General features: G+C 38.9%; 1 protein-coding gene across 5 annotated transcripts; it reads right to left on the bottom strand.

Moving 5' to 3' along the window:
* Positions 1-707: 707 nt before the first annotated feature.
* On the bottom strand, positions 708-26,845 carry LOC119552070 (feline leukemia virus subgroup C receptor-related protein 2). Of its 5 annotated transcripts, XM_037861841.1 has the most exons (12): positions 26,732-26,845; positions 26,502-26,603; positions 14,480-14,550; positions 14,233-14,417; positions 10,988-11,099; positions 10,688-10,790; positions 8,802-9,026; positions 3,632-3,773; positions 2,676-2,872; positions 2,482-2,606; positions 2,168-2,278; positions 905-1,190 (listed from the first exon to the last, which is right to left on the bottom strand). In XM_037861841.1, the coding sequence occupies exons 4-12, from the start codon at positions 14,372-14,374 to the stop codon at positions 905-907; spliced, it is 1,443 nt and encodes a 480-aa protein (XP_037717769.1). In that variant the 5' UTR covers positions 14,375-14,417; positions 14,480-14,550; positions 26,502-26,603; positions 26,732-26,845. The 5 variants fall into 5 exon arrangements, with proteins under 5 accessions (XP_037717768.1, XP_037717769.1, XP_037717770.1 ...); XM_037861840.1 differs by having other exon boundaries at positions 708-1,190; positions 14,233-14,550; XM_037861842.1 differs by lacking the exons at positions 26,502-26,603; positions 26,732-26,845 and adding an exon at positions 17,221-17,368.

The raw sequence follows: 26,845 nt of genomic DNA, 5'->3' as shown, positions 1-26,845 counted from the left end.
AGGTAGTTCAGTGTGTCTGCTTCTTTGGCCATTTCTCAATTGACTCTAGGTTGGAGATAGCTTCCTTACGTATGTTACTTGGCCGTCGGCCTAAAGGCTATCTACAAAAGTGGATTACGCATTGCCGTCGGCGGAGTGTTCAGTGTGGGTTTCCTCTAGTTCACAACACTATCAAATGTATAGATATATATTTATGTATATAATTCGTATAGGTATATATTTTGACTTGAATCTGCTGTTAGTTGTAAATCCTCCAAAATTATTACAGTTTGCCAGATATGCAGGATATACTTGTGCTTTGTACAACAGTAGCACTCTCGCTGGATCGGGTCCGGAATACAATTATATATATTATATACACATTCTGTGGCGGAAGGAGGGAACAATTGAAGACGAGAGCCGCTACTGTTTGGTAATGCATTCGCTGGATTCGGATACACTGCCTCAAACTGCTTTGGATACTCCGCGTAGCAATCAAATTGTCAACGTTCGCTAGATTATTAGGGTATTTGGGTATAATACTGAAGGATACTTCCATATATGTAACACTTGTCTGTTCTTGTGTGGCTGTTTTTTTGTGGTGCAGTTGCAACGCAAAGATAAAGCTGAATTTCGATGCAAGTCTTGGGGCTGCTGAATTTAGATTCGCCTAACCTATGCACTAAACCTTAATCGGTGGCCAATATAAAATTTAAAAAATAACTGCCTAAGCTTACTCATATTCGTGTGTATGTGTGTGTGTTCGTGTTCGTGTGTGTTGCTATGCACCTTTAATGAACATTTTAAAATTCAACACTTAATGCTACAACGGAATGTACAGTAAACAATTAAATAAATTAGATGGTAAAACGATATGCGTAGAATACTATACATAAAAGACAGTCGCCGGGCCGGCGTGAGTTCCCTACGGATTGCCAGCCCCGCTGGCGGGCACCTGGGCGTTCTGGCGCCGCAGATCCGACTGGGTGGTGGCCGTAATGATGGTGCCCACAATCAGCATCACCGCCATGGTTATGTTGGCGGCAATGTCCCCGAATGTGGTGAACAGCTCCGAGTAGAAGAGCGTGAAGCAGATGCCGAAGGTCTGGGCGGAGGCGTTCAGCAGTCCGGAGGAGGTGCCCTCGGGCTCTGGGAAGGTTAGCTCGGCTCCGAACTCAAAGCCCACCGGGAGGTAGCCAGTCATGAAGAAGCTGCAAAGGAGTTGGTCTTAGTTATACGGAAATCTTATACGCATTTCTACAAAAAATATCAAGCTAACTAATTATTTCTTAATAACAAACAGTCTAGTAAAGTGATATATGCAGTGATCGAACAAACAGGGTTTTTTAAGTCCTTTATATGTAAATTTGAATCTAAATTGGAAAACTTTTTCTAAAATCTCAAAAATGTTTATTTTGATGCATTGACTTTTATATTAGATGTAAAAACATCACTTATTCGAATTTAATATTTTTTATATTTTATTTATCTTTTTTAACAGCTGCTTATAATCTAAGGCCCTCTATAAAATTTTGTGTACAAATTTGGCTGCTCTAGCTCTTACGGTTTGGGCTGTGCGTTAATACCTTTTTCGTGTTTTCCCTTATATATCTTGGAAATAATATTTTGAAAGTGATAACTATGTCTGCTATAGTCTCTGGACTTAAGTCTAATACTTATCACACCCTTTTGAATGTGGCCACATAATTTATTAGTGATAAACTTGTAGTTTTGTTTTTAAAATGGTGTATAAAGATAATGTTTAAGGATATAGATTGAAAAAAGATGACAACATTTGTAATTTGCATTCATTTACTATGCTTATGCTATGAATTTCATGCATTCTCCAATACATGAAATTAGAATAGCCCCTGTTTATACAACACAGACAAATTCATGAAATGATATTAATAAAGCTGTCAAGTCATTTGAATTTTAAATAGAGCTCTATAGAGTAGTAGGCTGTGAAGTAGGCTGTGCCTTAGCATTTCGTAAATTGGGACTGAATTCATAGTCAACTTTCGTGTGTTATCGAATTCATGAAATGGTGTTTATGCACACACGAATTAGGTCATTTCATGAATTGATTTCATGAAATAGGCATAGCATAAACACAGTATATAATTCATAGTTCCATATTTCTACAGGCTATAATTCTATAGTTTATAGTTCTATAAGATTGACTTACCCCAGCAGCGATGCCGTCAGATAGACCACCGCGATGTGACCCGTGTCCAGGGTGAAGGTGAAGATCCACATGCCCACCATGGATAGCGCGTAGACCGCCAGCGTCGTTTCCCTGGATAGATGGGATGGTTTAACCACAATGAGTACCGCTCATTAAGCTTCGAAAGCCCCCTTTTCAATTAATAACAACTTCTGCAGCTGCCGTGCCAAAACTTTCTCAAGCAGGCCACTCTCAGCGGGGCCACACGGCGTATGCGTAATGAGTTTCGAACATGCTCTTGAAGGCACTTGAGCTGTGTTTATTGTTGTACTTACTTGAATTTGTGCGTCTTATCCAGCACAATGCCCGATACCACGGAGCCCAGCATCCCGGCCAGCACAATGCTGAGGCCAATGCGTCCGGCGTCCACCTCGTGGCCGGGGTAATACTTCAGCACCACCTGCAAACAAATCCCAGCAATTAGCCCCCATTAACCGCTCATTAATCGGGTGAGGAGTGCGGCTCTTACCGGATTCAGGAGCGTGGAAATGGCGTAGAAGACGCCCACATTGATGCCGTAGGACAACAGCAGGAAGATGAAGTTTCGGTTGGTTATCAGATTCTTTAGCGACTGCATGAAGCTGACTTGCTCCTCTCCGGAGCTCTCCAAAAGTTGGGCCGCCTCCTGGGCAGCCGATGGTGGAGTGGGCGGTTTGTCCTGGAAAACTGTGAAAATTCCAGATTTTTAAAGCTGTTAGCTATTGGTGTTTTAAAATCAAAATAGGTCCTTTTTATTTAATTTAGAAATTAACTAATTTAAAGATGTATCCTTATTTTATAATATTTTATATTAATTTAAGAACCAATCAATATTAATGAAAATTTCTTTAATATTTGATCCACATGAATATTTAGAAGTTACCGAAATGCCTACAAGTTTTAGTTGCTAGATGTCCCGAATATTCTGTAAAGCTGTTACCACTGGTACTTTAAAATCAAAATAGGTCCTTTATATTTAATTTAGAAAAAGCTGAATTAAAAGATAGGTCCTTTTTATTTAATTTAGAAAAAGCTGAATTAAAAGATATATCTTTATCCTATAATATTATATATTTAATCTAAAAATCAATCAATATTTATGAATAATTATTAAAATAAATAATATAAATAAAAAATGTTATACGAGAATGTAAAATCTCTCAAGATTTTAGCTGTGTGTTTGTTTTTAATGCAGTTATTTTCAATATATTTAATGGAATTTCGTATATTTACGTTCTTAATTAAAATTCCGTTAAATGTTACTCTCGTTACATGCAAAAACCATTAAAATAAGCATGCTTTAAAAATAAATTGTGGATATAAAATACTTTAGTGCTTAAAAACGAGGAACAACCACTCGGAATTTATAGACTGTTTGTTTATGACCTCATTTTATCATCTTCAGTTTACGTAAACTTTATCGGAGTGTAAAATGCCAACACTTACATAGCACCATCAGGACGAGCAGGACGCTGGTGAGACCGGCCACGTAGTAGAACATCATCTGCAGATCACTGCCCACCGTCTCCAGATCCGGGGAATTTGGCACCAGCATGGGTGGCAGCACAAAGCCAACGGCCACGCCCAGCTGGAAGAAAGAAGAGGGCGGATGGCTGGATTGTACACAAGTTGCTCAAAGCGGAATCTGTTTCCGGTTCCGCTGCTGCTGCCTCTGAATCCGCTGCTATTTTTGCTGCTCTTCCGGACTTTCACTCTCTGGCAGCCCAACCCCCGACCCCTTTCTCTGGTGTTATTCACGATGCAACTGTGAAATTGATTTATAGTGGGCCTGGCCCGGTTAGATATATATTCCTGCTCCCTTTCCGGATCCAGCCACCCCAGTAACTGCTTCTCTGTTGCCGTTGTTTTTTTGTTTTCGTCAAAGTTTGTGGCGCTGTTTTACGGGGAAAAAAATAGATGTACGCCCCGGGCTCGGCTGTGACAGCTTTGCTTTTTTCCGCACACGCCAATGCACAAAAGTTGAGCCATGCAATTTTTAGTTATTTTCCTTGATTTTTTGTGCAAGACTGATAGGGTATCATGTGGATTATGTAACGTGGGGGAAACAGCCAATTTCTTCATCACAAAAACACAATAATCCCTCAGTCAGTTTAAAATAAATAAAACCCTTGGGCAATACCTTCAAAATGTATTTTTCATAGGATATAATAGAATCAAGGGTATCCGTTAGTTGAGTTAAAGTAGATATTGCTGTTATTTTATTTACCTTTGTTCTTAAAATGGCTATAAATCGCTTTAAGTGTCCATGACGGTATTTTGGACCATGTGACACCTGACAGTCAGGAAAATAAATTGAACTTTAAAAGCATTTTACCATAGCACAATTTAACCAAAATTAAGAAATTGGTTACTGTATAGACTTTAAAGCAATATGCGAGTATCATGCAATCGTGTAAACGTTTTGTCTACTTCATTAAAAAAGCACTATAATCACTCAATCCGTTTAAGATAAATAACTAGGTTCTTAAAACCATGAAATCTTAAGATAAAAGCCTACAAAATGTATTTTCCAAAGAAATTTGTACATTAAAGGGTATCAGTTAGTTGAGTTCAAAGATATTGCTGTTATTTTATTTACCATTCTTTTTAAAATTGCTATAAATCGGTTTTAGTGGCCGTGGCGGTATTTCGGACCATGTGACACTTGACAGTCAGGAAAATAAATTGGACCAAAGTTTAAACTGATATATTGTTTACCCTAAAAATAGACGTTAAAGCAATATGGTAGTTTCATGTAATCGCTTAATCGCTTTTTCAATTAATTAAAGCTTTTAGGAAGTGTTCGTGTTTTAATTGAATTGAAACACCTGCAGCTTCCTTTTGCAAGGCAAATAATCAGCAGAGTCCCAATTGTTTTTATTTAAGCAAACAAAGGAAATGTCAGCCCGGTGGAAAGTTCAGCTTCACACACAATAAACCAAATGGAGCCCCTCTCATTGGCGATAACTTTCGGTTTGCACAAACAAAGGAATGAACTGCTGGAAAGGGAAAACCCAATTCCCGCTGACGTTAAATGAAAACCTTTGGCAGTATCGTGACCAAACAGACAGGACACCGATTGCCGAGCTGCAGGTGGTCCTTGCTCCAGATTGGGCCACCCATTTCGTGGAGCAAACAGAATCTGTTTTCCCCTCTGCCATCTTTACTTAAGGAGATTGTGTTCCGGGTTGGTAGTTGGATTTTATGGCAGCTCAACTATCGAAGGATCAGGAATATCCCGAATACACCCAATTTTTCCCATTAATCTGGGTAAACCTTGAACTATCTCCCGCAGATTACTTGAAGAAGATTACAACAAGAATCTGTGTGATTCTAGCGATGGAAAATCCTTTGAGAGGTAGATAGGTAAAAATACGTATGGTTCTTGTGCAAATATTTACCACTTGCAAATGAAATGGAATTAATTATCTTAAGACCAAAACTTAGCCAGAAGAATTTCCAATCCTTTTAGTACTGGAAGGAATGCAAACCTTTTACGATTTGAATTAACATTGAATAACTATTAACAAAGTATCCGTTGGCAGAACTGAATTCCCTTGAAACTCTTTGAATTGAATAACATACGGTTATGAAATGCAAATCTTTCATCCTTCCCGCCATATTTCCGCAATATAAAACAATAAATGTCGAGGATTCAATTTACAGCGCTACAATAAATTTGAATAATTCCTTTTGCCTGGACCATAAAGCTGGGGATTGGTATAATCGAGTAAAAACAGAAATGTGATTTTGAACAACTCAATGGCAATATGAGGCTGAGTGAATTCATAGAATTGCAGCCATTTGCATAAATGTGTTCCCCCAAGAGATGGGCCATAAACCAGGCGGATGCCAGGAGCTCATCTCCCGTTCTCCGACCGTCTCCTTTGTTCCGGCTATTTGGGCCTTTACGAGGGGAACCCAAAAGGACATTCGAGTGGGACACTCGGCTGCAGTCTGAGCCCCTCCATGGTATCGGGAATAAATATTTGAGCCGACTGGAGGCGGAGACGGGCTTCGAGAGCCGAGCGTCTGAGCCCCGTTTTCATTTCGCCGTAATGCTCGCAGGCGGCCCTGGAGAATGTTATTTTCGACTTGGCGGCACAACTCGTTCCGGCCGTGTTTACATGACCATCCGGCAAAAAAAAGGACGTGCAAAAAAAAGAATATAGAAAAAAATGGGGGAAAAGAAACTGTGTTTGCTCAGCACTCTGGCAACAATGCTCCTCCGCCAAATCCGCTTCAGCTCGGCTCAGCCAGTCGGAAAGGCGAGATTTGGGGGGTGGGCGGTAGCGGATCCCAGAGCGTGTGGTGCGTCGTCCTTGCCAGATAAGGCTGCCAAGGCGATTGAGTGGGTGGCTGGGTTGGTTGGGCGTCCGCATTCAATGTCATTTCGGCATGTGGGCCATCTACGTGGCCCCTCGCTGCGTTTTTTATGAAGGCTCTTTTTTTTGGGCACAAGTTCGGCTTGGCATTTCGACAAGAGATTACCCGGGCTGACTTTAAAGCCCTGCGCCATCCTGACCCACTACTATTCAACATCAGCATCATCGCTCCTGCCCGTCATCATCACGTAGCCCCACATTGTCACATCCCATTGTGACTTCCTCTACCTGTGACAAGCGGAAATTATAAGCCTTTTCATCTGCACTCGAGTGAAAGGCAAATATGACGCACAGGTGCGTTTAGGATGCAATGTGTCTTGCCGGGCAAGGGATGTAGGTGGGTGGATGTGGAGGAGCAGGTGTGAGGTGGATATTTGAGCCCCCTATTTGCACTTGCCGTCCTGCCACCCGATGTGCTCGTAAATCAACATAAAGAGCAAACTGTTACCCCTCCATTTCCCCGTTCACAGTACCCATTTTCCATTTTCCACTCTCCATTTCCCAGAGCCATTGTCATTCATCACCGCCGCACCTGACACTGTTGGCTAATGGCTAAGCAAGCGGCCTAATTGTTTTGCGGTGTTTGAGCCCATAACCTGTCGAAAGCAAAAACTGCACTCGCATTACAATGCAGTGACATGGGCCTGCTGTACTTTTGGCCATTGTTTGGTTCCTTTAAAATTCACTCTTACCTAAATTAAATTTATTTAATCTTGATTTCAAAAATGTTAAGTTCATCGATAAAACATTTGATTGAAATTATTTATAAAGATTCTGGCATATATATGTTAAATTTATGGCTAATATGAACTTTAATTTCAAATTTTAAATAGGGAGAAATAAAATAAATAAATTTGATGAGAAGCTTTCTTGATTTAGATAAAATATTCTTCGTTCATTAACTATTCCTTTTGTGAATTAACTATAATAAATTTGTTGATTTATGCCTCATTTATTTTTAAAAAATATATCTTCTACAATTACTATATAACCAAAGCAATTAAACTTTTTAAATGAAGGACATCAGTTTTAATGCCTTTTCTATGAAAGTAATAATAGGCCTATTAAGCGGTTAATAGATTAGATTAGATAGAATAAATTATATTAAAGAATGTATACTAAATAACATATCTAACCAATTAAAATGAGGCATTGCTTCTCCATTTTATTTTAAAATCTTTAAAAAATATATCTTTAAGCACTCATTTCTATGTGCTAACTTTAAAATTTTAATTTCACTGTACTACAAACATTCCCATACATGGTTCCAGAATAACCCATATATCCGCTCAAGTCTTTCAAGGCAAAACAAGCTTTTTTACACCTGAAGGCTTAATGGGAAAATTGGCCTTAATTCGAGGAAACAACGGAATAAACCATTTTCCCCCTGACACATACCCTAAATCGAGGAAGAACCTGAATAAACCATTTGCAGTGACACATTCTAAGTTGGCTTATGGTTAATGAAAATGCCTTAGTCATTGGCTTACGGAATTTTTGTGGTTGCCATCCCCGTTCAGTTCAAAAGTCAAATAATCAACTGGTCGGTCCACCGCAATCTCAAGTTGGGCACTTGCAACCGCATAATGCATGTCAGCTCACCTTAGGCCACCTCATCTCCCTCCATCCCGCTTTTCAATTGTCCAGCCCCATTGGATGACCACGACCATGGATACAAGGTATCCATCCATCCAGGCATGCAATCACTTAAGCTCCGGAGAATTTCGGAGAGGTCATTTCGTTTGTTTGCCGCTGCTGAATAAATTGAACCTCTTGCCGCCGGCCAGAGATGCGGATGCAGTGCGCCAAATTGAATCCACTCAAAGAGCCTTCCGCATGCATTACCATTGGGAGCCATTGAGGCGGAAGGTGGGCGTGGCACGGGTCGACCCAGCCGTTGTCGGTTTTGTTTGACTTGTGCGGTGGCTGTTCGCAACTCTTTTGGCAATTTCATGATTGCCTGGCCTGCATGGCTTGGCCTGGCCAGGATTCACAGGACAGCCGGCTGCAAAAATGTCAGAGCAAGCCACTTCCGCCCCACCGGAAGTGGGCCCCACTGGTCGACCTTGCCCGACTTACTGCATCAATCTAGCCAAATGGGGCGGTGGACCACTGCCTTTTCTGTGTTAATGCAAATTCAACGGCTCACTAACTCACAAGATGATGTTGGAGCAGCTCATATGGCAGAGCATCATGGCCATGAATTTTGACTGCATCGTATACCCACTCACCTGGTTGCCAAAGACTCCCACGCTGGTGGCCGAGGACACCTGGTCCGGACCAAACCAAACCGCAGCCAAGCGGGCGGGAAGCGAGAGGATGCACACCTGGGCCAGGGCCACGATCGACTGGCCAATGAAGCTCACGTAGAAGAGCGAGGGATCCACCGAGAAGACCTTGATCCAGGCGCCCACACATGTGCCCACAATGCCAACCAGGGCGGTTATGCGAAGACCCTGTTGATGACACAGAAATAACACAATGGGGGCAATTAATAATGGGTAAAGTCAGAGCTAAGGAACAGTGGTGCCCCCTTTTCAACTGTGACAAAAGCTTTGTGAAAGTCCCAAAGAATCATTACCTTCTGAATATTATTATTATTAAGCTAACATATATGGTTATACTATAGTAAGGAAAATTTTGAATTTATAATTAGATAAGTATTATTATTAATTATAATTATACCCGTTACTCGTAGAGTAAAAGGGTATACTAGATTCGTCGGAAAGTATGTAACAGGCAGAAGGAAGCGTTTCCGACCCCATAAAGTATATATATTCTTGATCAGGATCACTAGCCGAGTCGATCTAGCCATGTCCGTCTGTCCGTCTGTCCGTCTGTCCGTCTGTCCGTCTGTCCGGATGAACGCTGAGATCTCGGAAACTATGAGAGCTAGGCTATTGAGATTTGGCGAGCAGATTCCTGAGCTTCTTACGCAGCGCAAGTTTGTTTCAGTAGAGTGCCACGCCCACTCTAACGCCCACAAACCGCCCAAAACTGTGGCCCCTACAGTTTTGATGTTAGATAGAAAATTTTAACTGAAATGTATTAGTCTTGTCCATACCTATCGATTGACCCAAAAAAAATTTTTCTACGCCCACTCTAACGCCCACAAACCTCCCAAGAAAAAAAGCTATGACGTCAGAGCCAGACAGTGCGAAATGTTTTTACGCGTGTATGTGTGTGTATGTAAATAGTTGCCGGCCGAACTTAGCGGCAAAGAGAAAAGCACTGCCGGCGCTCAGAGAGAGCAAAGTGCGCGGCTAACTTATTCTATTGAACAATGAATTTGTCACGCCTACCCTAACGCACACAACGCTTAAATCTGTCTTCCGCCGGTAGGTGGCGCATTTAAATCTCGCTTTGCTGCTTGCATATCTCCATTTCCCTTTGGTCGCTTAAGCTGAGTAACGGGTATCTGATAGTCGAGGTACTCGACTATAGCGTTCTCCCTTGTTTTTTCGTATAAAGGTATACCTTCTTTTGTATTTCTTTTCTCTTTAGTTAGGAATAAAGTTTAAGCCAGTTTATTATTATGTTAGAAAAATCTTTGTTACCTAATTATTTAATAGTTAAGATATGCAATCCTATCCAATAATTTTAAATACTGAGAGAATGCTTTTCTTCACATGGATTATTATCCTTTAATCTATGTATATACAGATAAAAAAAACTTTGTAAGTCCAAGGTTTTAATTTTCAATTTAAATATTTGTTGCTACGCTTTGCGGCTTTTATTTACTTTAAGTATGAAAATATTAAATATAAGAATTATAGTTAATTTAGTTTTAAATTTAGTTTTAATATGAAATTATTTTGACTAATGACATAAAATATTTAATGTAAATGTGACTAATACAAAAATAATATTTAATTAATACATTAAAGAAATATTTTCAAAAATATATTTTTAAAAATCACGCATTTTATTATGTTTTGTATTGAACATTATGCTTTAGTATTTGGTTCAAATATTTAATACCAAATGTTGATATCAGTATGCAGTTATATATATATTAATTATTCCATTTTTTACCAGTGTATCAATTTAATTCCTTTACTTAAGACTTATCTGGAATTCAAGATATATACGTATTTGTCTCAGTGCCAGCACTTACCACTTTATCCAGAAACCAACTGCCGGGGAATATGAGCGGTATGTAGAGGATCATATAAATCATGGACGTCCAGTCCACCCATTTATCGCTGATGCCGTAGTAGCTGCAGGACAAAGCGAAGTTGCTATTAGAGGGGAATTCCCATGGCGAGAGTGCAGTTGTCGCCCAACGGGAAGTTAATTTATTCAACCCCATTCATTAGGCCCCGCCCACAGCCCAGTTGTTTAATGAGCTTTATGAAAACTTTTAACGAAATATGAGGCACGATTTGCTGCAATCGCACGACATCCCCCTACTCACCGGGTTATTATGTTGTTGATGATGGTGTATTGTATCCACTGCATGGCGTTCGAGGATGAATAGAACACAAAGAGAATGAGCACCGCCCAGCGACGGGCGTAGACTTTGTAGCCTGCAAAATAGAAATAGAATGCGAGCCAGGTGAAAGCCACTTCGAAATGCTCGTGGAACGGCTCAAGGCTTCCTATAGGAACTGCGCCGGAGGACCCGTGTAGCTGCACCGGATTAACTGGATTAGGGGGCAGATTACACTGCTCACTTACTACTTACTCGGGGCTAAGGCCTTTCCGGAACTAATATCCATGCAAATGGCGGCCCAACCCCGCGCCCACGCCCCATTATCATAATAAGTTGATACGCCCTTTCTGTTCTGCTAGTGATTGCGTGGCCCTACAGGGATTTTTGGTACTTCTCTCAAGGTCGAGCTTAAAGGCTTTCAACGTCAAAAGTTAGTAGGCGCTTTATGAAGCTAAGGATTCTCATGCAAACAAATGTCGAAGAGGCGAGGCTAACATAAACCTCTGTGATTTAATGTCTCCTACTTAGATTTATATATTATATTATTCAATAACATAAATTCTTCAATGCTTTTAGTCTTTGTAAGTCGCAACAAATTTATTTTGATATGATATATAAATATTTAAACAACTCTGTCAATTATGGGTTATGGACCTTCTCCAATCAGCAAAAGTATTGAAAGCACTAAAATGGTAATTTGTTTAATAACAAAGATATGGCGTGTTCAATTATATTAAAGACATTTTTTCCCAAGACTGATGAGCCAAGGTAACTGAAAAATGATTGGATAGTATAGTAATATAATATTTACAATTATATTTTAAATGAGAATTAATTTGATTAATTGTTCCTAATCAAAGTTGTGGCAATAAAATACAAATGTTAATCTCCTGAACTTACTTTATTTCGTTTAGAATCATCATATTTTGGCTAATGATGTTTGTTACAAAACAAAGTCGAACAATCTAAACTATCTACTTTTCCTTTTGACCCAAAATGTATTAAATTAAGTGGAATACTTTCGCTTTAAGGGAGAATAAGTGCACTCGTGACATTCGCTTTCATTTCGCTCATTTGTGCGCACTTTTAGTTTTCCCAGGGGAGCCATTTGAGCGCCATGAAACACAAGCAAATATTTATGATTAAAAAGTTTGATCACAAATAAAACCGTAGAATTACATACATAGGTAAGCAAAGCGTTGTGTGCATAGCGAATTAAATGGCTTATTTGAGCGCATTCGAGTATATTGCATGCGTTGGACTGTGTATACTATATAGGCTTTGGTTCTATTTTTATCCATCCCTTTTTTGTTCCAATTTGCGACAATTCAGAAGCGACGTCACTAACTTTTTGGCTTGCATGGCATTGAAAGTACAAAACCTTTGATGGCGTTCTTTATTTGTATTTTTCAGTTAAAGCACGTGCATGCACAAACACATACAGGTACAATGGCCGGCATGTGTTTACAGTGCACAGGAAAAATATTATGATAATAAATTAGTGAGGTTTTAATTTTAATTACACATATTTTAAAAGCCCGAGTTGTCCTATTAAATACGGTTGACTATAATAATTACTAAAGAGTGTAAAAACGTAGTAGAGGAAACCATATAACTATTTAAAATATATTTATAGATCAATGTTTAAGATATATTATAAATAATTGTATGAGATGAGATAAATAAGATTTTTATTTGAAATAAATTTTATAAGACCGAGATATCCGAATATATTAATGAGGTTTTCATTTGTATTATATTTTAAAAGCCTGAGTTATTCTATTAAAATGCGGTTGATTATTAAAGAGATCAATATTTAAAATATTTTTATAGATCAATAAATAAAATATTTTATAAATAATTCTATGATAAGAGTTAAATGAGATTTTTATTTAAACAACATTTTTTAAGACCGAGTTATTCGAATATATTACGATTGATAATAAAAAAGTAAAATTATTAATATTTAAAACATATTTGAAGCTAGTTCATTTAAAAAGAGTTGTTTCATTTTGACAAATATATTTTCTTTATCTTAGAAAATGCTTTTTAATGTAATGTAAGATAATTTATAAAAATATATTATTTTTCTCAGTGCTGCGGGCAGGCTTGCTTTTAAGTGAATGTGCGGCGGTGGCTTTGGCAGGCTTTTGCCAAGTGCATTTGTGTGTGGTTGTGTGGTGCTCGGATTGCAATGCATACAAATGCCCGTCGTTGTGCACACCCTTTAACACCCACCCACCCACATCCATAGCCACCCCCACCACAATCACAAACACGGCAATAGTATTGCCTACCTTGAGGTGCAGTTAAGCCAAAATGGTCGTTCATGTCTGACATGCAAAGTGCAGGTGCACATAAATTTGAACATATATATGTAGATACATTTGAAAGGTAACTACTCGTGGCATGAAATACAAACGATGCATGTGTTTAAGTAATATTGCTTTGCTCCTACATTGTTTCAAATGACTGAGCAAGCTACACCTATCATTAACATAAAGGTGTAATGTTAAATTAATATTAAATGCTTCCTGCATAATCAGCATATCATAATCAGTTTCACATTGCTAACTCAATTATTCCGCTTCATTTCTTTGCTATCTAAATTTAAGTCCTATCAAATTGATAATAATCAAATATTTCATCACCCCACAATGAACAAACAATAGATTTTTTGGCATTTTCAAGTGTTTTTCCCAAGCGCTAAAGATTGAACTATTTAGATAAGAATACTATCAGTGTTGTTGACCTCATATAACTTAAAAACCTATAAATGAGTTCCTCTTTTTGAATGTTGCTACCTTGATTATCTTCCAATTTTCTCTATCTTCCTATGTATCATAATCATATTAGTCATAATATCATATTAACCACAATAGTGTTTGTTATTCTGATTAGTCATTAAGCATATTAAAACAAGTACCTGGGGGTAAGCGCGGGGGATTGGTTGATATGAACTTTATGAATACGGTTTGAATTTATATATATTACATATTTCTATAATATAATAAAGTGTTAATAAGTGTTGAAGATGTTAAATGATTATTTAACTTGAAAACCATTGTGGTAAATGGATTTAATTGTGTTACTTTATAGTATTATGTGTTAAATTTGGTATTGGGTTTCTGTTTCATTGTGGATGATGTGGTTGAAGTCTATATTATTTTTAAAGGTATTAAGGAATATGCTTTTTCACTGTTAGTACTTATAATAGTAAAACTTACCTTGGGCTGGGGCATTTTGTCCGCCGACTGCCTTGGCCTTGCCCTCCTTGTCCTTGGGCGATATCATGTCTGTGGACTTGCTGGTGGCTTTGATGAGCTCGCTGTTTTCGGCAGCCCCACTTGCGCTGTGCTTCAGATCCATCCAGTGGGTGGTGGTGGGTGGTTGGAGGTGGCGCTTCTAGCGGCTGGGACAGGTGTAAATTCAGTGATCGGTGGTGTCGTTAAGTTGCTGTGGTGGCTGGCTCACTGTTCTTCTCGGTGACAATCGGAATCACTCGGGCAGTTGTGGTTGCTTAAAGCTGATTTTCGAAAAGCGTTCTGCAAACAAGTGAGAATTGCACAAATCAGCGCACATGCCGGCAATAAATTCAATTAAATTGCTGCTCGAGCTTAATTTTAAAATTGAGCCAACCCCATTGAATTTGCATAAAGTATGCATGTACTTTGTGGTCATAAAAGTAACATAATATTGTGGCTTACTATCCGACGTTGTTTGTGGATTAGTTATGTTAATGAGGTTATTGTGTGCTGACCTTGAACTTGAATATTCTAATTTAAATCTCACAAAAGACAGAGATATAGGTGACAAGGTGAGATTGGTTTGTGCTAGAACAGCTGTTTAAATAACACTTAAGTATCTGATAGCATTCGCTGAAAAAATACATTTAAGATGTGTCTTATCTAAAATGCATAATATATCTATAAATTAACAAATGTAAACATACATTATCTATATAAATTATCTATACATTATCCATAAGTCACCAAAATATTCCTACACTTATAAAGTTTTTGTGCCTAATCTGAATTAAACGGGTGCTTTTAGTTGTTAACTAGCTGTTAATTAAACTAATGGGCAAAAAGTGCTATAAATCATAGAGTATACCTGGTTGACCCATATTTATTAGCTTTTTGTGCCTGATCTGATTTCAGCTCTACCGAAATGTTGTGGTTTTGGATAAACCGAACAAACGCAAAACCCGATATTAATACGCCTTAATTAGCTTGTTGACTGGGGTGATTACACGAGAATTCCCATCTGCTGCTGTTGTGACATTGCAATTTGCTTTAATAAAGCCATTGAATCAAATTTAAGCACGGAATTCACCCTCACGGCCACTTGTTGCTCTGTCTATGGATTTTGGAACCCGGATTTGTACACCCCTTACTCGTAAAGTAAAAAGGTATACTAGATTCGTCGGAAAGTATGTAACAGAAAGAAGGAAGCGATTCCGTAAAGATACAGGTAAATAAATTGTGCAATTTCGAAAACAGCCGATTTGCCGCATGCATATCTCCATCTCCCTCGCACTCCCTTTAGCTGGGTATCTAATAGTCGAGGCCATCTCTACCGTTTTCTCCTGTTCGATTTTTTAACGTAAGCTTTGGCTTTAGCTTAAGCGTAAGCTTTGGCTTGGGGCATTTGCAAAATGCAATCACCGACAGTTGACTGACTTTGACTGAATGCTCCGCCAAATAAGTTGAGTGGATTGGCAAATTGGAATCCGGAATCCGGATTCCGGTTCGGATTCCGATTTGCATTTGGGTCACTATTTCGGTCTTTTATTTTCGCTGATAGTTTTCGCCGCCTCATTTGGCACGTGCATTTCTGCCATTTGGCCCAATGTCATTAGTCGCAACGAGATGAAAATGATTTTTCGAAAAAAATAACAGACATGTCGTGTGCAAACAGTTTTTCCTCATTTCCATATCGGCTAATTAGATCGCTCGTTCAACGGCGATAACAAATGCCAGCCAATTGAATTTGAAATGCTTAATCACTGCATTTAAATCAATTTACCGCATTAAGTTTCTGTGCCCAGGGAGATTCCCCTATTGAGATTCAGTTTCGCACAATCGGAGGTCGTCAATTGAGCAGAGATAATTGCCGACTTTCGAAGACCTTCCCGATATGGTGGATTTTTCTCAAGCATTGGCATCGCAATGAATCGCAAGAATTTATAATGTTTGTATTTCTTTCGAACACTCAAGATTAGCGTCATTGTGGCCGCTTGCCCAACACAATCGGCGGGAGGTTGCTCTTTGTCAAGATAAATACTCGTAATCGAAGTGGGTATATGGCTTGTAGTCGGTTCGATGAGCGTAACCAATGCGATAAGACGGGTTCCAGACGCCGGCTACACGAAGGAAAATGTATTGTTCAAAGCAAAGACATAACTATAGATTTACACAGTCTTAACCAAAAAAAATTTTTTTCTTTAATCACAACTTATTACAGTTATGACGGTTAAGAACACATTTTAACTTTTATTAAGTTTTAAATGGTATTAACAAACACAGTACACAAAACAAAGAGAGATTGTCATATATAACTCGTACCAAACTGCAAGATTCAATCAATATATTAAGTGATTTCTAATATTATTTTGATGTGAAAAATGTCATGGATAAAGATATTGAAACCTTGAAAACAGAACTTAAGATCAAAGAATTGTATTTGACAATTAAAATTAAGATCAAAGCTTTGTCAAGGGTTCACTTAAAAGTAAAGCACTGGCTTTTAGCTTCATTCTTTTATACACATTGTACACTTGTACACTTCTCATTTCAGTAACCATTTAATACGTATATCATTTTTGTATCTCTTTAAATTTGTAGAATTTAAACGCAGTTCACGCAGATGTTGTCATATTCGTTTGAAAGTTAGTCTGCACTAAAGAACATGTTGACACTTTGTAGAGTATTAATAGCTAGGCTATTTTTATAACACTTCGTTTATGAACTCAGAGCTTTGTTTTTTATTTTTGCTCTTCGTAGTGCAGTTACAAATGCAGGGGTTCCGAACCAACGTAAATAACTTCCCGAACTGGCTGGCATCGGAAATTGACTTTCAACCGCCCACCTCCGCCAATAACACGCACGTACAATTTCGATGGGGATTTACACGGGGCCAGTACTCTCGAAGTTTACGGTTTACGGTGGGTCGGACCTCGCTTTTTTGAACCCGCCACTGCGCTCTTCACCCACTTTGGCACTCTGTCTTGGCACGTTCTTCGTCGGCAACCACCGAGCGATAGGGTGGTGGAGGTAGTGGGTTCCGAACAGCTGATGGAGGTGGTGCTGAAGTGGTGCTGAGCCACCGGAGAGAAGACGGCAATCGCGAACGGACCAAGTGGTACTGAAACTGATTCCGAAAAGCGCTCTGCTCAACTCTCCGTCATAAACAGCAATGTTGATTTGCAAATCGCTTTCGGCTCGTTCACTTATTATTGCTGCAAGCAGCTGATTTTGTGGAGGGGATGACAACCAAGTAAACCAAATACACTCGCTTCGAGTGCCCTACGATGAAAAACCTCGTTGTGATAAATGATTACGAACTTTTCTGTTCTGACTGGCTTTTGATTGTTTTACAAGCACCTCTCCCCAATTTTAGGGCATTTCGCAGTCATCGTTTATTGTTGTTTTCCTTTCACATTATCGCCGAATCGAGTGACAAATACTGAAACACGTTTACCAAACTTGAGTTAAAAGTGCTGGATCGAGTGGTTGACCGACTTCTGGCCGGCACTGTGGGGATTCACAGACGTCTGTGCCCAGCGCACGGACACTCATTTCTGGTATCGCCTCCGAAAACAAGTCCAGCTGTCGTGAATCAGCGTACAGGAATCCCCAGCTGGATTGAACCAGACTTTGGAGTAAATTGACCTTAATGTGATTACAGTTTTACCTCCAACTCAATTCAACTCGGAATTCTGAAACTAACTCAAGCCCAACTTGTAAAAAAAAATTTATTTTCTAAAAATTTAATCCAAACCGATGTGATATTAAAAGTACGAGAAACCTTTAAAAATAAAATAAAACAAAACAATAAAATATAAGAAAACAAGTATAATATTTCTATAATTTCAATTATATTTTTTACTTTATCCTAAACCATGGATAATAGAGTTAACTTATATAAAAAAAGGTATAATGATATTACTTCTGCTTCTGTTCATATGTATTATTTCTTTTATAGTGGATTTTAAAATATTTAGGAGTACTGAAACGAACCAATTAAATCAGTTCTTAGAAGGGGTTTCAAAATGTAGTAAGGCCTAACACTCCATCCATACGTAACTGTGGCTAATTAATTATTCGCAAATTCTAAATCCCCCGATACTCGTAGTTCACCTTAGCGCTGTCCCCCTGTACTTGGAACACAATTGCATTTGCAATCCGTTTTAAATTTTCTGTTATTTGTTTAGCACAGCTCGCTCCTCTGTTGGCTCCCCTTTTATTTTTTACCGACCGTAGCACGTGTATTTCTGGCTTTGCTCCTCTGTATTCCCCTTTCCCCTCCCCCCCATCCCTCCCGACAGGTCGCCTCATAATTTTTTTATTTCGCTGTTTTTGTGGCTTTTATTGAATAATTTGCCTGCGGGAACTTCCACTTCCCTGGTGGGGCCGTGGCTCTGCTCCGGCTCTCCGGCCTTGTTTCGAATTCCAGACGGCGGATCTGGCGGATCTGGCGGATCTGGGGATCCGACGGTGCCCGCAGCGTGGTGGCGACGCCATCGCAGTGCCTGGGGGTCATTATTCGATTAAGGCAAATTATTATGTTTTATTATTTATAATGCAAATATCAGCACAGACACGGCGAGACTGTGGTCAGCGATTCTCCGCGGGGGTTGGGGTGAAAGTGCTTCATTTGTTTCGAGTGACTCTCATTGGGACACACACTGAGGGAAATAATGCCTGATAAAGTTTGGTAAGCACATCTTGAGTTACATTCATTTATTTTTATAAAAATAACTAACATCTTAAGTTACATTCATTTATTTTTATAAAAATAACTAACTGTTTTATTTCAATAGAATTTCCCTATCTATAAAGTTATAGCTTGCGTTTGTCAAAACTTATAATTGTATCATTTATTAAGTCTTATTGCCCAGTAAATTTATGAAACAAAAATTAAGTATATAATCGATGAAATCATTTTTATCGCAGATTTCAGCGAAACCCGTTCTCTTGATATCAAAGAATCTTTAAATGGGATTTCCGTTGCGTTCGAAGCCTTGGCAATTACTCACTTTCAAAAAATTTCCCATTTCGAGACCCAAATAAATTTTGTAGCGTTCTTTAAGTTAAGCTAAGAGCATATAAATAAGCATATAAATTAAGACAATTTTTAAATTAGCAGGCACTACATTTTTTGAAAATCATTAAATTTTAGTTGGTTTGGGAAGTTGAAATTCTGTACAGTGCAGTAGTGCTTTCATTCCAGACTTATCGCCGCGTTGTACTTTGTCACTCGGCTATGCGAATATTTCGCGAGACTCTCATCTGTTTCTACAACTCATTCGCCGATAATGACCTCGTAATTCAAGTGCTGATAAGAACTGAACATGACATTAGGCCGATTGGGGTATTAGGTAGAATTACTATTATTAACCTATAGCAACCCGAGCTGCGGCTCCATAAATCCCGTTGATCGGATGATTTCCACTGATTTTCCCGTCATGTGGGGTTGTCACGATTCAGTAGTGTTATTTTTTTACGAGTATGGTAAACGATCTAAAGTTTCCCTTAAGCCACGTAATTGAAAAGACAACTCGAGACTATTAATGAGCTACAGTTTAAGCCTTTAGTCTAGGAATATAAAGCATGCAATAAAGCTCTGATTTATTGAACTACTCTATTATAGACACATAGAAAAAATGGTAAGATAATATATCATTTATACAACAAAATGGTTGATATAAAAGTACGTTCATTATATAAAGCACTATTTATATTCCATTCTTAATACATTTATACACCTAAGTTTAAAGCTATAAATACACCTGAACTTAACTTAGACCCACACTAAAATATTCAAAGGATACAAAGACAGCGAACATGGCGTTATCCTGTAATTATTCTACGGATAAAAAGTGAAAACGTAGCTGCAAACGGGGCTAACAAGTTATTTGAATTCCACACAAAGCTTAAGTCAATCTATTATTCTGCTGGCAAAGTACCAACAAACCGAATGATATGGCCAACTGCGAACGGAGAATTCCGCCTGGACTCCACCCACCGCCCACATGGACCACCCAGCGGGTCGGAGTTCACCCAGTGGCACCTCGTTGTTGGCAAAAGGCGCGAATGCGAGCCACGGTCTTTGGCGGAATCAACAACCGTATACGCTGCTAATGGATTCTCACTGCACCACCCGCCCGTAATCCTTTTAAGTCCCACCCATCCTAACCCACCGACACCCACCTTATCCACTTGAGAAGTGTGCAAAGCAGCGCCCGAGGGTCGATTGCAACATTTCTCATGTGCCACGCTGGAAACAATTGCATTCGTCTTGAATTCACTTTAGCCGGCCAGCTGAATTCGAAATGCAATTTGTAGCTGACAAGTGGCCGGCGGACACAATGAATCGCAAATGGCAACGCAATCCTCGCGCCAATTAGGCAAAGAACCCGGGGAAAGGGAAATATTTATGCATCCAATTTGAACGCGTAGGCGTCCCTCCTCCGCACCTTCTGGCCATTTGTGGCCGAGCTCGTTTGCTGCGAATCTCCAAATCGTAATCATAATCAACAGGGGAGGGTGGGGGCTGTGGGGCAATCCATCCCTGGGAGGGATTCGCTTTCACGCATCCTTGAAGCGTAAGTGACAGGAAGAATCATTGGCCGACATTAGGCGACCACAGTGAAATGTCTACAAACTGGACCTTGTGAGATGTTATCTTAAATTGCGAATGAATTGGAATGTTCAAGTTGTATTCATCAATTTTAAGGTTGAAAAATGTTTATATATCCCTTATACACACAACAAAATTTGCTTGGTGAAATTGAGTTTAGTTTAGTAACTATAAAAAAATTTACTTTACTATTAAAAATGGTTGTATTTGTATTTCTTATAGCTTTGTTTACCATTTAATAGTTAAGCCACTACTAACATAGTTACGTCCACGTGATGTGTATTTTGTTATTGCAATACGATGTAATAGTAAATTGTTGATTAACTATCAAAAATAGTTATTCTAAGGTAAAAACTTTCACACAAAAGTATGCAACAATAACTTTGCAAATATTCTCCAATATATTAAATATAATGTTTAAAATTCCCAACTGGGTCAAGAGTCTCGTACGCCTAGCCAAACTCTGAAATGTTAAGAATTCTACATACTCCACTCTAGCTGAAAGTCACCTTTAAAAATTTTACAAATATGTTTTTGACACATGACACAGTGACGTATCTATGAATTAAATTAATAACTTTATCAATTTTAAGGTATATATTTATTATAGAAAAAATTTACCAAATATATTTAATGGGTTGGATGATGGACAAAAGTAATTATTTAACTACAATCCATGGGTTGGGGGTTATTGTACCCTTTTTTTAGTTTCATAACTATTTTTTATAATAACCCTTTACTAACTATTTGATGGGTAAAATTTACAATTCGTTGGTTAAGGACCGTTTTACTATTATATTGGTCAATTTTAACAATCGATTTTTTGTAAAATATTTCCTTAAATAATGGATTATAGCTTTGATGATATGTACCAAGTTCACTACTTCAGTCCCGACAACTCATCTGAAATGATGATCCCATATTATTGACGTTTATTAATTTGCCAATAAAATATTGCAATTATTCTTTGACTTTTACAAGTTAATATGATTGCAATTTTATGATTTGTATTTCATTAGAGCAGATAAGAATTATTTACTACTTTAGAAAGATAAATCATCATTGTCTATTAGATTAAAGGTTTATTCGTTTAATGGCCTAACCATTTATTTTTTGTTAAAGGTTAAATGAAGATCCCATAAACCTGACATTAATATGTATTATATCAATTAAATATGAAATTATTCTTAGATTTGTAAAATAATTTGGAATTTCAATTTCTTGATCTTTTTTTATAGCAGTTACAATTTGTTTACAACTCCAGGAAGTTAAACCACCGTTGTGCAATAAATTTATATTTTTTTAGAATTTCAAAACATTTTATTCGTTAAATGGCCCAACCATTTATTTTTTGTTCAGGTTTTGGATATTAATGACTGGGGAAGCTCGACTGTATTCGAATTTAAATGATGATGCCATAAACCTGACATTTATTCATTTATAAATAAAATATGAAATTATTCTTAGATTTGTAAAATAATTTGGGATTTCAATTTCTTGATGTTTTTTTATAGCAGTTACAATTTATTTACAGAATGATAAATCACCGTTGTCCAATAGATTTATATTTTTTTAGAATTTCAAAACATTTTATTCGTCTAATGGCCCAACCATTTATTTCTCGTTCAGGTTGCGGAATATTAATGACTTGGCAGGCCCGACTGTATTCGTATTTGTGTGTGGCTCGGAGGGATAAGTGGTATCCCGGCCTTTATGTGGATGCCTCGCCTCAGTGCCTCACCGTCGGGCGTCTCATTAATGCGTCCTTGGTGGGGCAGGCACAGCGGCATTTGTCAGGCCCTTCTTAATCCCTGCCAAATCGCGTAATTATATACGTACAGAATAATACCCCCCGTAACACCCCAATGCCTAACTGCGATATAATTTCCGCAACATTTATTTATTAATTAAAAAATTTGTGCCATTGACGATGGGGGCTTACGGGTAAGCTAGATAAATTACCATAAATTGTATTTTATTGCCCAAGTTCTATGTAAATCACAAAGAGAATAGGCGACGAGGGGCTTTTGCAGTGGGCTGCAGAAATACCGAAAATGTGTAGCATGCTTCCCAGCGCATTGTGAATTTCCTATTATCAGGCGAAAAGTTTTGGCCGCAGCAGCTGGAGGAAGTTCTTGTACCCTTTTTTGTGCCTCGGCCACATGCTGCGGTCCATTTGAAAAAAGGGGGCGGAATGGGGTTGGTATAGGGTTGGAATAGGGTTGGAATGGGCAGGCGAAGCTACGTCTGCAATTATGCAATTTTCGCCTGGTATCTGCGATTAGTGTGCAGTTTTGTTCGGCTTTCTGCGGCCAGATGCGTTTTTAATTGCATCAAAGACGGCTTCCGTTCCGTTCTTGGTCACCCTGGACACCCTGGCCTTGTCAGTTTCCTAATTGGACATTTGTAATTAACTTCACTGGCACTCACGCTTTCTTTTTTGCCCAGTCCGCTTTCCACTTGGCTCATTTCTCACCGTGCAGTTGGCATTTAATGCAGTTGACTCTTATCCCTCAGTGCCCCTTTTTTACTGGGTTATTTATGTATCGCTCGTTAGTTTTCGGCGGACTCTAATTTATCGAATGCGCCGGGGAGGTGGACAAGGTCGGATTTAGTTTTCCCAAGCCAAGTGAGTGGGTGGTGGTGGGTGGCCAGCAAATGGCCGGCAACAAAGGGGCTTAATTGTCTCCAGTTTGTCATAATTAAGTCAACTGGAGTGCACAGAAAGTGCATTCTGCGGCCAAGTGGCGACTTTACCATTCATTTGTGCTGCCCGCCAGGAAGTGGCCTACTTTCAGTCCGACCCAAATCAATAATTTTCCTGGGGCCTCTATCGCCCATTAAAGTTGCATGTCTTCGGCGGTGGCGCAGCGCTCGAGCACTCAATTTACTTGTCGAAAGCGACCGCCCACCTCACTTCCCTGCTATTTTGAGGCACATCCTTGAAAGGTGGCAATTGACCTATGCGATAAATAGTTTGCGGCTGGCTGAGGACGGTGATAAATGCAATTTGTTATGTCTGGCAAAGGGACGACGAGTTCTATTGCCTTCTAAAATGGGCAAGTTTAGAGTTTGCCCCAGAATGGGTCTATTAAATTTGATTCATAACGTTTGATTCATTACGTAATTTCAGTGGTAGGAAATATGTGACTATGCATAATTTACACTTAACTAGTAAAGTATTCATTTCGTTTTCATTCTGTCTGGATTATTTAAATCTTTTACAAAACATTGAAAGGATATTAAAAATTCAAAACAATTATGTTTAAATTTACTAAGTGTTTAGTTTACAAACATATGTATTAGCACTTGAATCATATAAGTGATAACGATCTGCGACAATTTATAGGTTGGCCCAAGTGTTTACTTTACAAACATAAGTATTAACACGTGGATCATATAAGTGATAACAATCTGTGACGATTTCTAGGTTGGGCCAAGTAGCAAAATAATGGAAAGAAAATTTCAACTCAAATGTATAACACATAAAATATATGACATTTGGGAAATTCTCAAATGTAGAATGCGACTTTCGTTAGCATTTATTATACTATAATAAAGGAAGACATTTGGGAAATTCTCAAATGTAGAATGCGACATTCGTTAGCATTTATTATACTATAATAAAGGAAGAAACCTCAAAGTTTTTGATTAGCACTATAATTGATGCTAATGTAGATTATGGGCAATTGTTTGATTTCAAGATAATTACGAAAATCAAAGCCCCGCCACATGAAACAGGCCGAAAAATGGAATGTTTGATATTACTTAATTATGGTTTTTGATTGATTAATAAAAATTCCGTTTGTTCTATGGTTGATTTGGGTTTAAGTGTATTTACTACCTGCCGTTCGAATAAGTTTAAAGAAACTGATAAAAAATAAGATTCTACCAAAAACTATGACCTCTTATTCAAGCTTATATTAGTTTTTGCCAAATTACCATATTCATTCTTAAGTGCAGAGTAGATCCTTTCACTTAAGTCCACAAGGAAATAAACTCAAGCAAGTTGTGAATCTGGAACTATCCAACTAATTTAACACTTTGGGGAATAAAAAGTTATGTGCTAACAAGCTTTAGCAAACTATCTTTTAAAGTTTGTTAAGGCTTAAAAGCACACTAAGCCAATGAATGCATTAAATTCAGTGCCTCCTTAAGAAGACATATGTTATTGTTTTGACAAGGTCAATTAAACACTGTCAATTAAACATTGTCGAAACAATAACATACGTTTTCTTAAGAGACTGTTGATGCTTTAGATAACTTGATATTTTGCCCTAAGGACTTGCATGTTTGCTTCGACCACAGAAAGTGAAATTAGAAACCGACAAACTGCACATGCCCAATTAAAGTTGTGAATGCAAAGCCGTTCACAGAGAGAAATATCCAAGAACATTGTTCTTGAATTGAGAACATTTGTTCTTAAAAACCGTGTAAGTACATTTTGGTATCAATGTTCTTAATATTAGAACGAAATGGTGAGAAGTGAAAAGTTAAATTGAGTTTACTTAACAACTTTTTGATAAGTATACACTACTGACTGGACTAATAGTTTATTTGTTGAGATATATTATGCAAGTACCGCCAATTCAACTTGATTCGAGCAAAATAAAATCATTTTCAATTTCTATTTTCAGTTCTATTTTTAAGAACATTTTCAACTCAGATGAGAGCGTTAGAATTTTCTCTGTGTGTCTACTTGATATCCTGCCTGATTATAAAGCCCCGTCCATGCTTCTGTTTTGACTAAAGGTGTGAATTAATGTATAGGGCAGTGAAATTTGAACACGACCAACTGCACCTGCCTTAACTTACTTGTGAATGCCAAGCCGTTTACCTGATATCCCACCTGATTAAAGGTGAGAACGAGAATAGATGGCCCTGGGCGAAGTGGCTATTAAAGCTGAAGCCGTAATGAGCTTAGGCATTCAATGCCTTGGTCCTGGGACTCCGGTGTGCTGTGTGTGTGCGAGAGTGCTTCAGTTCAAAAACCCCCAAACATTACGTCACAAGCCCGAGTCCACACAGACGGGGGGAGTGTGGCACACACACTGGAACAGTGCTGCGGGCCAGACACCAACACACACGCCAACAGTTGTGGCATGTGGCATGTGGCACGGCTGCTGCTGCTGCTGCTCTCGCAAATCTTTGGCTCGGCTTCGGCTGAGCTTTGGACAGGGGCAGCTGTGTGGGTTAAGAGCGGGCGAACAGGGGTTAAGGGCGGTTGTGCTGGATGGTGTCTGTGTTTTGCAATTGTCTAGCTGTGTTTGCTGGGGTTGACTCGCCTCGGCTAGGGGTTTTTGGTCTGGGGCAACACAGAAATTGTAAAAACGTGAAGACACCTGGACCCGGATTGTTCCACTCGGTCTTTGCAGGCGGAAAAATCAATTTATGGATTTTAGTTTCGTTTGCATTTGTTTTTATTTCCCTTCCGCTCGCATCGCCCAGTGACACGTTCGCGCCTCTTGAGTCTGGCAGCTTGTTGATGCCACCGGAGGAGGCAAAGGGAATCGAATCCTTTGGCAATGGAAGGTCGGGCGCCACAGCCACACTCCCACTCCTCAACTCGCAATTACAGCAATTTCTTTTAATTGCAATCAAATGAGACGAGAAGGCTCGCCGCCTTACTTACCCTTTGGCACGTCCTTCACTCTTCCTTCGCAGGATGCAGGATATGGCCGGAAATCTTCGGTTGGCGCGCTAAAATGAGTTAGCGTGGTTCACACAGTGGTGCCTGAGGAGGTGCGTTTGTGAGTGCAACAAAAGGGGGCGAAATGGAATTAATTTATTAGAAGGAGGGCCAAGGCAGCTGGAACAATTCACGGCACTGTCAACTGCGGCTAAAGCCAAACCCACACGTACTTGGGCACTTTAAACGCTTGCTCTGCACTGCAAAAAGTTCCCTCCTTTTCTGCGGATACTGCTGCTGCTGCCTCGGTTTTTCGCTAGCACTTTGGGGAGGAATCGCTGAACAGG

The sequence above is a fragment of the Drosophila subpulchrella genome, chromosome 2R, assembly GCF_014743375.2.
Source record: "Drosophila subpulchrella strain 33 F10 #4 breed RU33 chromosome 2R, RU_Dsub_v1.1 Primary Assembly, whole genome shotgun sequence".
NCBI classification, from domain to species: Eukaryota; Metazoa; Arthropoda; class Insecta; order Diptera; family Drosophilidae; genus Drosophila; species Drosophila subpulchrella.
Note: the sequence above shows the minus strand (reverse complement) of the source record. Positions and strands in the feature narration are given on the sequence as shown.